Below are 13684 nucleotides of genomic sequence, written 5' to 3'. Positions count from 1 at the left end.
TTTCGGTATTGATCTTAATATATTTTTTTTTGTTGTTTTAGGTAAGAAGAAATATATTTTTCAAGATTTTTCCGACTTGGTGAAAAATTCTCTTTTGGTATGTAAAAGCTAAAATTTTTTTACCATCGTTTTGATTGTGTTCGTTGGGTCCGTCGTCGTTGGCGTCGCCAGTGGCGCTGGCATCGTAGACGCCAACTCTGATTGCAAATCTCGGACGTACGCGATTTGAATGTTGAATTATTAGGAGGAGAAAATAGAGCATTCGTGTGGAAAATCCCTCTACCTGAATACCACCACTTTAATTTTTCCCATCCTCTATTTTACTTTATTTACCCCACGTTTTTCTTCTTATTATAACCAATATAAATGAACTAATTAATTTATCTTGACCTACTTGTTTGCTAATCCGGCATAATGGTACTTTTAAATGGAATTTTTTTTTTGATGTTAAAGTAGGGCGCAGTTATTAATATGCAATCCATTTATTACAAAGTTTTTCGACCTAATTTTAACGTATCCCTAAAAACTTTTGTCGCAACGCTGTGAGTTTTGTGCGCTTTCGATCGGGTAATAACCGAAGCGCTCGTTTTTCATGAAAATTTAAAGATGTTTGCGAAACTTCGATGTCACCCGGTTTTAAAGCACCACGTTTCAACCGAGCCTTATTAAAAAATTATTAATAGCTTCCACCTATCTGACCCATTTACGACGAAGTTGCACCCAAAATTATATCATTCTAAAATATTCTATCTGCATAGTATTTCATTCGTTCAGACTGAGTATGGATGTAGTATCATGATAGACGAAGTCAAAGTTGCCATCCACACTCTAAGTAAAGGAAAATCTCTAGGACCAGCTAGTTCTTTTAGCTTCTTGACAATAGATTCATGTAATTCTTGACTGATATATTTAATAATATCTACAATACTAGTAACATCCTAGATGAATGGCTCATATCTTAGTTTATAAAAAATGGCCAACGAAGTATAAGTGCTGTAAAAGTAAGGTGTTGAAAACTGTAGTGTGTTAATTGCGGCGAAGCTTACCATACGAGGTGTAAAAAGAGCTTGCAAAGAAGCCAAAACAATAAAATCGAGCTTAATAAAGTGCTGCGAAGAAGAAAACCCCGAAGAATATAGGCAACTAATAGAAGTGTTATAGGATGTAATATAATGATATACCTAAATGTTTGTTAGACAAACTTTAAACTATTTTATTTATTAACTTTTTGTTACAACACTATCGCTCTAGCTTTCTTGTCTCTTTTCGGTCGCATCCTAATGGGAGTTTTCATTAGATTTTCCTTTTCTTCTTCCTTCTATGGATGAACATTGGTTGAAATATTTTCTTACATTATCTTTATACCTTTAGATTTTTGTTCTTCTATTCCTGCTTCTTTTTCCATCTTATTCGTCTCATCTTCATATTGTGTTGTTACGTCATGATGAGGAATAGGATTATTATACGAAACAGGGGTAGTAGCAAGGTTACTAGCAGCTGATTTGACATGAATTGCATTTCGATGGTATTCTTTACCTTCGACATTTGCGATATATGATCTGTCATTTAACTTCTTTTCAATTTTACCAGGTGTCCATTTTTTATTTAACTTTGGATTTAGTTGAACCATTACTGGCTGTCCAATGACTAAATTAGGAAGATTTTTTATTCTTTTATCACAGTAAAATTTTGCTTTTTGTTTGTTTTCTTCTATCTTTAACGGTACGTCTTTTATTGTAACTGGTAAATAATTTTTAGTTGCAGATGGCAATAACGTTGTAGTTGTTCCACTATACAATCTTTCTACAGGACTTGTACCGATTTTGTTTGGTACATTCCGATGTCTGATTTCTTAATTATTCGTTTCGCAATTTTTACAGTAGCCTCAGCTTTCCCATTTGCTTGTGGATAATGAGGGGAAGATGTGCAGTGGCAAACATTCCAAGTTTTTGTAAAAACTTTAAATTCTTCACTAGCGAAATTAGTTTCATTGTCCGTTATTATTGTTTGTGGAATTCCATGCCTACTGAAGTTCTGTTTGCATACATTAGTAAGTGCATGTGAAGACAAATTTTTCAAAACATCTTATTTAAAATAATCCGAGTAATGATCAATGGTGATAAGGAAATATGTTTTCTTGTCTTTGTATGTTGTGGTTAACACATCCATAGATATATATTGAAAAGGAAACTCAAGGTGTGTCTGCATGGACTGTTTGGACTCTTTGATAACATTCCTAATTTCTGCCGACATTCTAGGCCAAAACACATTCTTCCTTGCCATATTAATCATTCCTTCTATACCGTTATGGCTTGTATGTTCATATTTATAAGAATTGTATCTCTTTACTTCATCTGGTAACTCGTATATCGCATTGGACCATTCCGTCAAAATGTATTCTTTTATTTTGACAAGACATGGATTCATTACTGTTTCTTTTCTAATTTCGTTTAATCGTTCTTCAGACACGCTGATTTGCTTCGAAAGATCTATTCCATCTAAAGCTGTGCAAATTCTTTCTTCGAATGTTTTATATACCCTAGACAATATAACATCATTATTCTGTTTTTGAGTAGATGGTAAAGGTGCACGAGACAGTGCATCTGCTGTTATGTTTTCTTTGCCAGTAACAAATTGTAGATCTAAATTATATCTTTGCAGCGTCATGCGTATTTTTTGGAGTCTTTTTGGTACACTTATTAAAGGTTTCTGAAAAATATTGATGAACGGTTTTTTTATTGTTTAGGGGTTACCAACTATCATTTGATCGAACCTGATACACGCGAACACGATCGCTAACATTTCTTTTTCTATGGGCGCATAATTTCTTTCTGTGCTAGTTAGAGTTCTTGAAGCAAATCCTATTATTTTATTATGTTGATAAACAGCTGCTCCCAATCCATAGTCACTTGCATCACATTCGATAACAATCTGTTTTCCTTTTTCAAAATATTTTAGCTTTATATTGGAAGTTAGTAAATTTTTAATTTCTGACCAATTCCATTCTACAATGTTTTTTAATAATTTTCTTAAATGATGAATTTCACTGCTGAGATTCTTTACATATCTACTAAGATAGGTAATCATACCAAGAAAACGGTGTAAATCATTTTTGTTATTAGGCTCTGGAAAATTTTTGTGTGCTAATACTTTGTTTTAGTCCTTGATTTATCAAAATATGTCCGTAAAATTTTACACTATCCTTACAAAGGCATAATTTATCCAAATTCAACATACAATTATGTGCTTTATCAATGCTTCTTTTTGGTCGTCTCCATATCCAATTATCAAAATATCATCAGCCAACAATTCAATTCCCTCCAAACCATTCAATATATGACACATTTAATTTTTGAATATTTCGGGTGCTGGTGACATACCAAATGGCATTCGTAACCATTTATACCTTGCAAAAGGCGTCCAAAATGTTGTAAGCTTGCTGCTACTTTCGGATAATTTTATCTGCCAAAATCCTTTCTTAGTGTCAACGATACTAAAAACTCTTGCTTTTCCTAGTTCGGGATTATGATATTTTATTTATTAACTTTTTGTTACAACACTATCGATCTAGCTTTCGTGTTCGTAACCGCCATAATGGTTCATAGTTACCAACCGCTTAACATAGAAAATCACTATATATTATAACAAGAAGCAATACATGCAGACATTCGCGCGAAAAAAGAAACTATTAATGCAAAGGATCTTCTTATTAAGGAATTGTATGGCAAAATTGAATCTCGGAATCATGAAAAGCGTAATAATAATATAAATAGAAATATAAATAACATAACCTACAAAAAGAAGTTGCAAACAAACCTAAAAGAGGGCTCCACAAGTACTGTAAACAAAATTGTGGTAACTGTCAATAACCCATATAACCTACCGCAACTACCTACAATAGACAAAGAAAAAGAATGAACTTTCATACATCAAGTATAAAATGTCCTGCATGAACAACAAACTAAAATGTTAGTGGAAAAAATAATAAAGTTAGATAAAGATGACGGAGAATGGCAACAAGTTCCAAGACGATCAAACTGGAGAAATCAAAACCAAAAAAGGCTTGGGACAGCTAAGACCCCAGATGCCTGCTTTCAAGGTGCCGAAAAAAGAGTATATATTAAGTGTAAATATACAAGGAGTTTCAACAAAAATCAATCGTTTACAGTATAACTTGCAAAAACCACCCGGCTATGACATACTATGCATTATAGAACATTAGTTAAAGGAGTTGGAAGTTCAATCAATACACATCCAAAATTATTCAGTTGCAGCTTACAGCTGTAGAGAACCAACAATTAATGCACATGGAGGCGTTATAATAATCGTAAAAGACTCCAATATTTTTCAAAATATCGATATTTCTACTTACTGCAAAGAAAGATGTTTTGAGGTCTCCTCTGTAGCACTATAATGTAGCACCATAATAATTGCTATCTATCATCCTCCAACCGGTGACAAAAATGATACGATCAAAAGGCATATAAAACAAACACATCGATGTAAGAATATATTTGTAATTGGAGATTATAACATCTGCACTCATGAAAAAAGTACTATAAGAGACGATTAACCGCCCTTCTAGAATTAATGGGAAACAATGCATAGACAATGTATTCACAGACAGATATACCCATCCTATTGTAACATATACCATGAACTTGCAAATCTTGGAGATCACTTGGCACAGATTGCTACTTTCCAACTATCTTCTGAAACAGAAAAGCAAATACAAATAAAATGTAGAAAAATGAACACTAAAAACATGTTGACATTTAAAACTTTATTACAAGACATCAACTGGGCACCCATATACTCAAAAACAAATCGAAAACAAAAACATAGAACAATTAAAAAATAAATTAGACGTACATAGCAATTGAAGTCTCGGACGATAGTCGTTTAAAGGAAATATACAATTTATTGAAAACAGAGTACATCAAGCAAAGATGAATGCTTATGGCAAGTATATAAACCAGTCTGATAACAAAATTTTGGCGGCCTAGAAACTTGTCAAACAAGAAACTGGAAAATACAGAAAAACACCAATAGAAGATCCAGTATTAAATGTCGAAAACTTAAACCTCTTCTTCTCTCAAGTTGACCAAATTGATGCAATCAATTTGGTCAACTCGGCAAGCTTGGCGATGGAGTCACTAGGTGAAGTAAGGGAGCTATAGATCAGAAATACAATAAAGAGTCTAAAAGTAAAAAATACCAAAGATATATACGAACTGCCCACAAAGCTAATAAAAGAAGTTGAACCAATTATTAGCAAACACCTATGTTTTGTCATAAACAAATGTCTAGAGGAGGGAGTTTTTCCGAAAGAGCTCAAGTTGGCGAAGATAACACCTATATATAACAAAGGAGACAAAAGTGTATGCAATAACTATAGACCAATATCTATTTTACCAACCTTATCCAAAATATTTGAAAAAAATAGTAGACTATCTCAACGATAACAAATTGCATACAATCTGTCAACATAGGTACCGAAAACAAAGGTTTGCAATAAATGCCCTACTCAATATTGTTGGGCAAACTACAAAAATATGGAATAAGAGAAAATGCATTAAAATTTCTAGCATCATATTTACAAGGAAGAAAACAATCAGTTTTTTGGCGAAGTCAACAATCAACTTGGAGAGAAGTGGCAACTGTAGTACCCCAGGGGTCGGTCTTGGGACCGTTACTATATTAATGATTTACTAAAAAGTATCCAAACAGAGCTAATTTGTCTTTACGCGGATGACACATCTTTCGTTACAAGAAGAACATTGAAAAGGTGGAGCACTGGTTTTCCATAAACAAATTAAAACTAAACAAAGAAAAAACCAATATACTCACCTTTTACACAAAACAAAATGATGAGGTAACTGATAAATCCATAAAGTTCCTTGGAGTTACCATCTCCGAAACGCTTAAATGGTCCCAACACATATTCGACTTAAAAGGGCGACTATCAAATGCCTTATATTGTGGCATTGCGACGAATGGAATTATTGCGTAGGGTGCATTAAGAGAAATGGAAACCATTTTTATAATGCAAAAAAAAAGGCAATTCGTATACTAGCTGGGCTAAAACATTATGATTGACTTCAAAAAATTAAAAATTGTTTTATACTTACCTACCTTGAGTATATTCGCAACAAAAAAGACTCGTTACAAAACAATGCAGACCAGCACGATCACAACACCCGCTACAAGGAATTCCGTTTCACCGAGTGGCAAAATCACAAAAACTTACCACTACATAACCGTGAAATTGTATAATATGCTACCAGATGAAATGAAAAGTATAGACACCAAAGAATTTCGAACTTCTGTGAAGAATATGCTCCTGGAAGAGGTGTTTTATTCAGTCCAAAAATACTGTGATTGTTTATAATTTTAACCGACTCATTTTCTAAATGCAAGTTATTGTAATGTTTGTTTTGTATGGTTTTTGTACTTGATTTAAATAATATTAATACTGCTAATAATTTGACAGCTATATACTGCTGTCAAATTAACAGGAAGTTAGGGTTTGTAACGACTAAAATCGTTACCATCAACCTCAAGAGTCACATAAAGACCGAGATCAAATTCGCCTACCTGGGAATCGTGTTTAATGAGGATACAGGCCATTCTCGAGAGATAAGGTGCAGAATATGGAGAGCTTTAACCTCAAAAGTCACAACCACGGCATCGATATCAAAATGAAATTATTCATATGCTATGTTTTCTCGGTGCTTTTCTATGAAGTAGAATCGATATGTGACTCTATGGAAGAGTACTGACGATCTCTTAGATAGATACAGTAAATAATATATATAGATATTGACAGGACAGTGATAGAGCGAACCGGGGAGGTTTTGGAAGAGATAAACACCATCAAGAGAAGGAAACTGGAATATCTTGGACATATCAGGATAAATTGATACAAATATCATCTTATGATATGCGTCCTCCAAGAGAAAGTGTATGGTAGAAGAGGATTAAAGACCTGTTTAAGTAGCTGGAACATGTTGTATTGCCTTTGCAGTTGTTCAATCACCTTGTAGCGTTCTTTTAACCATCTTTTAGTGTTCTTTGGCTTCTCGACATCATCGACGGAAATGTTATATTTATTGCAGATCTCAATCAGTTTATGTTTCTCTTATTTCGCGTGTCAAGTTTTCTTCTACAACGTCTTTCCTAATTTTGGGGCTAAAATCTTCTGTTATAATTGTTGCTTTACCCTTTTTAGTCAGTTGGATAGCGTATTCGTTTAGAGTTTCTAATTCTTTCTTTGTCAACACTTGGAGCATATGCCTATATTCTGTCACAGAGCGATGGAAAGTGCAGATCTTTACTATTATTACTCTCCCATTTATTTGTAATCATTTCATGACGAAGTGGAAGAAACATACACACCAAATAATTCAAACTTACCTTCTCCCCAATATACAGAACAGACTGGTTTTATACTAGGACGAGGCACGAGAGATCAAATTTTAAATCTAAGACAGATTATTGAAAAGCATTATGACGATAATCTCCCAGCGATGTTCTGTTTTCTGGACTACAGTAAGGTATAATCGGTATATCGACATGGTATAAACTTGCCTATCTTATCAAACTCTATGATAAAAAGCTACCTCAAATAAAAATAAAAAACTAATTTTCACGGTACTTTAGAGCAGGATAAGTCGTAAGGCAGGGATTATTTTCTGCCCGATACTATTCAATATCTATGGAGAATGCATAATGAGGATACACAGATGATACTGTTGCAACGGCTAAAGATGAACAAGAACGACTGAATAGATCTAAATGGCACTCGATGGTTATTATTCCATGACATAAGGGTTAAGGATGAGATCATTTATCTGGGCACGATAATAATAAATATGGGCGGTTCAGAACAAGAAATTAGAATGGCAAAGGAGGCTTTGGGGATACTAGTTATCTGCAAAGAAATTAAAACAAGACTTTTGAAATCTGTTGTGTTTCCTATTGCAACATATGGATCATGGACTATAAATGCTGCATGCGGAAGGAGGATTGAAACTTTGGAAATTATTGTTACTACCAACAATCAAGCGTTGCATACTTATGGACGACATTGAAAAACTGATTATAAAGGGGAAAGTTGATGACAAAAGGTCAAGAGGCAGGTCATCGGTGGGATATATAGACCAAGTAAAGGATCTGGCACAAATATCCTTTTTCGTGATGCATACTGTAGAAGACAGAGAAGCATGATAAATTTTATAAAATTGTATGTTACGAACGAGTGGAGATATCATTATGAAACAAAGAACATTTTAAAGCAAATTTTATGCAGATTTAGTGTGCCATAAACAATTGTCGCACTCCTTCTTCTGCGCAATTGCTCTGCCAAGATGAATTTGCCAAGCTGTACTGGGTATTTGATTTCCCCAGTACCATCCATATCTGAAGGCATATCCTAATCCTCCACATGAGGAGTTTTTTCTCTACTCCACTGCAAATTAACTTCATTTTATCCAGCATGCTTACACATCTCTGTTCTATTTGACTTTTCTAATTCTTCTATTAACTCTTGTTCCTTACTATTCATCCCTTTTACATGCCATGTAGCATCTTTCCTTAGCTCCACATTTTCTTCTTCAATCCTTTGATTTTCTTATTTTACTAGACTCATTTTCTGGTGGTAGGTTTGCTGTTTCTTTATTCCATTTTTCATTTCTGTCATTAACTTTATTGGAGTTTTCATTACCTTCTTACTAGGTTTTAATTTTCTTTCTTTTACCCTCATCAGTAATTAAGAAATACTCATTGTCTGACAACATGCGAAAAAGTGAATTTTCTAAAGTAATTTTATTAAATTGTCTGAGAGAAAAATTGAGTGTAAAGGCGCCAATTGGAAACCCCTTTCAGGCGAAAACTGCAATTACTCCCAAGAGGGTTATCTCCAGAAAGACGAATGCACAATCAACACGAATTTTTTCTACTCGATTCTTTACCAAAATGAAACGAATTTTTATTAATTATTTCATTACAACTTAGAATTTAGAGAATCCCAAGTAGTCCATCGACCATCCCCTTAATTAACAATTAAAACGGTTGACTTGATCGAACAGCTAACTATAAAGAGAGAGGTTACCCAGACTAATTAATGAGGTCCCACAATTAACCCACCACTCCTTCCGACCTCATCATTATTTTTATATCCTCACATCAAGCAAAGATTTTTTTGTCGTGGCATTCTCCGAACAATTTCATGCGGCAATTTCAGGAAAAATTTGCATTTAAATATGAAACGAGACGCGATCGAAACCGCTATTCGCCCCGAAAATTGAGCGAAATCGCCCCGGAGGCGAGTGCATGAACGCTATTACCTTTTAGACCTTAGAATAAGTGAAAAAAAAGTTTGATAAAAAACGCAATTCCAATCGTGTTGATTGTGATTGCAAATTGTGTAACAAAATTGTTTTAAAGAATTGCTCGGTTTTTCGCTCAAAACACTATAAATCTTTGGAAAGAACTTTGGTAAAGCGGATTGTTAGTGGGGAAAGTAATAAACCATCTCCTCTATGTGGCGGGTATGTTCTTCTTCTGTTAGTATCGATTTCTGCATTAGCCTCGTCGCGGTAAAAGCTCTTTTGGACGTAGCCGGATGGCAATTCTTTTTCCAATTTCTCTCTCTACTACATGGCAAGAAAGGTATTTCTCTTCGGCGTTAACTAACGTCCGTGGAAGAATTAGCGCGATCAAAACAGGAAAAACCAGACGCACTCGGGTTCAAATCTTAATTACAATCGATGCTGTACTTTATCAACTTAACGGGGTCCTTCTCTCTTACTGAGGAGAACCTTCCACTTCTTCCCAGATAAGATCAAATAAATCTTTTTCGAAGAAGTGTTAGTTTTCACGTAATACGTTATTTGGTTTAATGGAGTTAAAAACTTTTTAAATTTGATGTTTTCTATGTTTGTTAAATTATATATATGTTATATATATATGTGATATAAAAACTATAGGATAATATTGAAATTTCCAAAAAAAAATTATTAATGAAGAAGTTGACAAAGTTTTTCATTTTTCCCTTTTCCTATTGCACGAGATTTTGCAGGAACAACTAAAATAATCCTACAGTTTTCTCAAATTTAACTTAAAATTTCGCAATGCAACCTTCATCTGAAGGGGATCAGACACACGTTGCAAATATAGCCAATGTATGCATAGCAAATGTATCTTTCCCGCATTCCAAATGATAAAACCAAGTACAATATGGTGGTTACCTATCTACCTACTAGAATTGTCAATGACATCATTTATGACCCACCTGAACGGGACACATATGGGTTTTTAAGGAAAAACAGATAAGATAAAAAAATAATGAAAGGTCTTCAACGTTTTTTGGGAATGTTAAATTTTTATCTGAAGTAGCAAATTTATCTTGTACTGTTCTTCTGAAGTACTCATTCCATTATATAATGTAGTAAATAAATTTCAGCCACAAAAATACAAAATTATTGCTCCTTGGATAAATGAACAAGAATCATCCTTCACTAAAGCAAAGGATTTATTGCCTAATTGTACAATTTAACTCATCCTTCATCAACAGGCTTACTTTTACTATCTACAGATGCCTCAGATACTTCAATAGGTGCTGTCTTATCTCAGACTAACAACAATGTAACTAGTGCTTTAGCATTTTTTTCAAAAAAATTAACAAAAATCCAATTGAAGTATTCCACTTTTGATGGGGATCTTCTGGAAAATTATTCTGCCATCAAACATTTTAAACATCTTTTACATGGCAACCAATTCCAAGTGTTTAGAGATCATAAACTTGGAATTAGTTCAATTTTTTCAAAATCAGAAAAATCTCCACCCCAAATGCCTGGATATTTCAATGGAACTTAAATTTCATGAGACTTGATACTACTTCTTTAAGCCATCGGATGTTGCGTTAGCTTCTAGTCAAATCAATCAAGACTTGAGCGGAATTCTCCGCTTTGCGAATGATCACGGTTTAGTGGTGAATTTGGATAAACCTGTTGGTTTGGTCTTTCCGAATGGAAGAAATAAACTGGCTGTACAGCGGGATCTGGGATTGCTTGTTGGAGGAGCTGATGTATCAGGATTCAGCCAGGTGTTTGGGAGTCTGGATAGATTCAGAATTAAGATTGAGGAAGTTTGTGTCCTGCCTGGTCAGGAGGGCGTTTGGCAGTTTAAAGCTGTTATATGCACATAAAACAGTTTTGAATGTCAAACTTAGAAAATTGTTATGTGAGTCATTTGTACTATCACATTTTGATTACTGTGATGCACTTTATCATTCGTTTATAGATCAAGTTAGTGCTGGTAGAATTCAGAGTGCAGAATAGTTGCTTACGATTTATCTATGGTATTAAACGTCGTCAGCATGTTTCTCATATGTTAGAGGCCGCCAATTGGCTAAATATGTGGAAGAGAAGGCTTGTACATATTATGCTTTGCTTTTTTCATAATGTGTTAATGACTTGGCGAATGCCTCTTTACCTGTACTGTCGTATAACTTACAGAACTGATATTCATAATCTCTGTTTTTGTAAAATTTTTGTTTGTTTGTTTGTTTTTTTTTTCTTTTTTTTATTTTATATATTCATTTTTGATTTCTTTTTAATGTTAAATATGTAAAGTATGTGGGTTGTGCCAATAAATATTGTTATTAAATTCGTTACATAAATTATATTGTAGAATATACTTCTGATATACATTATGTAAAACGTCACGTATTGTAATAGATTGCAACCTCAAGATGTTAACATAGAACTTCCACATATACTTCAAAAACAATCGTTACATACTTTTATGGTGTACCATTTATCTAAAATTAGAATTCATAATTCTAATTTAGATCTTATCTAATTTAGATCAACCCAAAAATCTTTAAAAATATCATCGTTAATAAATTTCATTCTCTAGCATACTCTGGATTTCTTTCTACTTTGCAAAGTATTAAAAGTCGTTTCTTTTGGCCACACATGACTAAAAATATAAAATGGTAGTGTAAAACTTGTATTCCATGTCAAATAACTAAAATTCATCGTAATACAAAACCACCGCTACAAAAGATAAATATTCCTAAAGGTAGAAAAAACGGTTTCCTGTTCTGTCTGAAAACAGAATGAGCTTAAAGGTTGAGATGGGTCCAACAAGACGCTAATAAAATTGCATATGTTTAGACTAATTGATAGATTGGAGCACATACACATTTGTTTGGACCATGTGATGTTCCCGATCAATAAAACCCATATTCGAACTCTAAATATAGTATTTTTTTTTAATAACTTTATTAACTAACAATAACTCAGCTCGCGCGTTTGTCTAAATACATAACATTACTTCTTCCTTCTTTATAAATATAGTTTTTGTGGTGCCTTTATGATTCTTTTAGATCGACGTAAGTTAGGGGTTTTAGGAGATTTGGGAGTAGAGGGATGATCTGAGGAATCCGATTCGAGACCTTGCGGTATCTTAAATTTCTCCATTGTGTCCATAGTCACAGGTACCTCATCATCTGTCTTATCTTCATTCTTCTCTATTGGTATTGATAAACTTTGTAATAACCATTGATATCTCAAATTCTTCTCATCCTCTGATATATTTTCACTGTGTTGATTTTAACTTTTATCCATTTTCAAATGATCTGCATGTATAAATCTAGTTCCATCATCAAATTACACCATGTAAGTTCTATATATTCTATTGTTTCCTCTTCATCATTATTGCCTTTTCTTCATCTTTAACAGCATGTGGATAAATTAATGTAAGGAGTGTTCTTGGAGCATACTTGAAAACAAGTTCTGTAGGCTTGAGTCCAGTTACAATATTTGGCGTGTTTCTATGTTTTAAAAGAAAATTATGCAATAGTAGTTGTAGAGATTTTCTACATTGCCTTTGTTCATTTTCCTTTAATTGTTTTGCCAAATTTTTCTAATCAATTGCTACATTTCTTTCTGCTAACCCTTTAGATTGAAGGTGGTATGGAGGAGAATGGGTTAACAATATATCATTTAACTTACAAAATTTGTTAAATTCTGATGATCCAAATGGTTGTCCATTATCTGTGACTATTTGTTGTGGCAACCCAACAATGGCAAAAATTGATCTTAGGGTAATTATTAATTCTTTGGCCGTTGTATTTTTCATTACTTTTACTTCCAACCACTTACTGAAGTTATCCACCAGCAACGTGAAATATCTCACACACTTCTGAAAAAAATCTATGTGCACTCTCTCAACATATCTGTTTGATTTTGACCAAGGTACAATAGTTGTTGTTGATGGTTTGCCATGGGTAAATTTGCAAACATCACATTTATTGCAATATATCTTGCCAACATTTTCATTCTTACCAATATGTTGATCATGGAGGAGTTTCAAAATTCTCATTCTAAATTGGTAGGGAATCACAACTCAATTACCAAGTAGAATACAGTTCTCTTCGATAGACAATTCATTTTGTTTCCTGAAATAAGACTTAATATTGTCATTTTCAACTTTCATAGGCCATCCATTTCGAAGATATTCTTTTATTCGGCATAATATAGTGTCTTGATTTGTGTTGCAAGCGATATCTTTTGCTGTAATTGGGAAATATATATCCAGAATATTTATATCAACTTCCTCGATAAGTTCCTTGTTAATGAGCAGCAACCTTGATAGACAATCAGCGTTTCCTATT

General features: G+C 33.6%; 1 protein-coding gene across 1 annotated transcript in view; it reads right to left on the bottom strand.

The window, feature by feature from the left end:
* Positions 1-1348: 1348 nt before the first annotated feature.
* The window catches only part of LOC139429508 (piggyBac transposable element-derived protein 1-like), a 35852-nt gene continuing 23516 nt past the window's right edge, over positions 1349-13684 (bottom strand). Inside the window, exons 2-3 of the mRNA XM_071195276.1 lie at positions 2304-2709; positions 1349-1647 (exon numbers count right to left, since the gene is read on the bottom strand). Coding sequence (XP_071051377.1) covers positions 1349-1647; positions 2304-2709 — 705 coding nt within the window. The remainder of the gene's footprint in view (positions 1648-2303; positions 2710-13684) is intronic.

Source organism: Onthophagus taurus, chromosome 3, assembly GCF_036711975.1.
Source record: "Onthophagus taurus isolate NC chromosome 3, IU_Otau_3.0, whole genome shotgun sequence".
Taxonomy (NCBI): domain Eukaryota; kingdom Metazoa; phylum Arthropoda; class Insecta; order Coleoptera; family Scarabaeidae; genus Onthophagus; species Onthophagus taurus.
The sequence above is the reverse complement of the archived record's forward strand: the minus strand, read 5'-3'. Positions and strand labels throughout refer to the sequence as shown.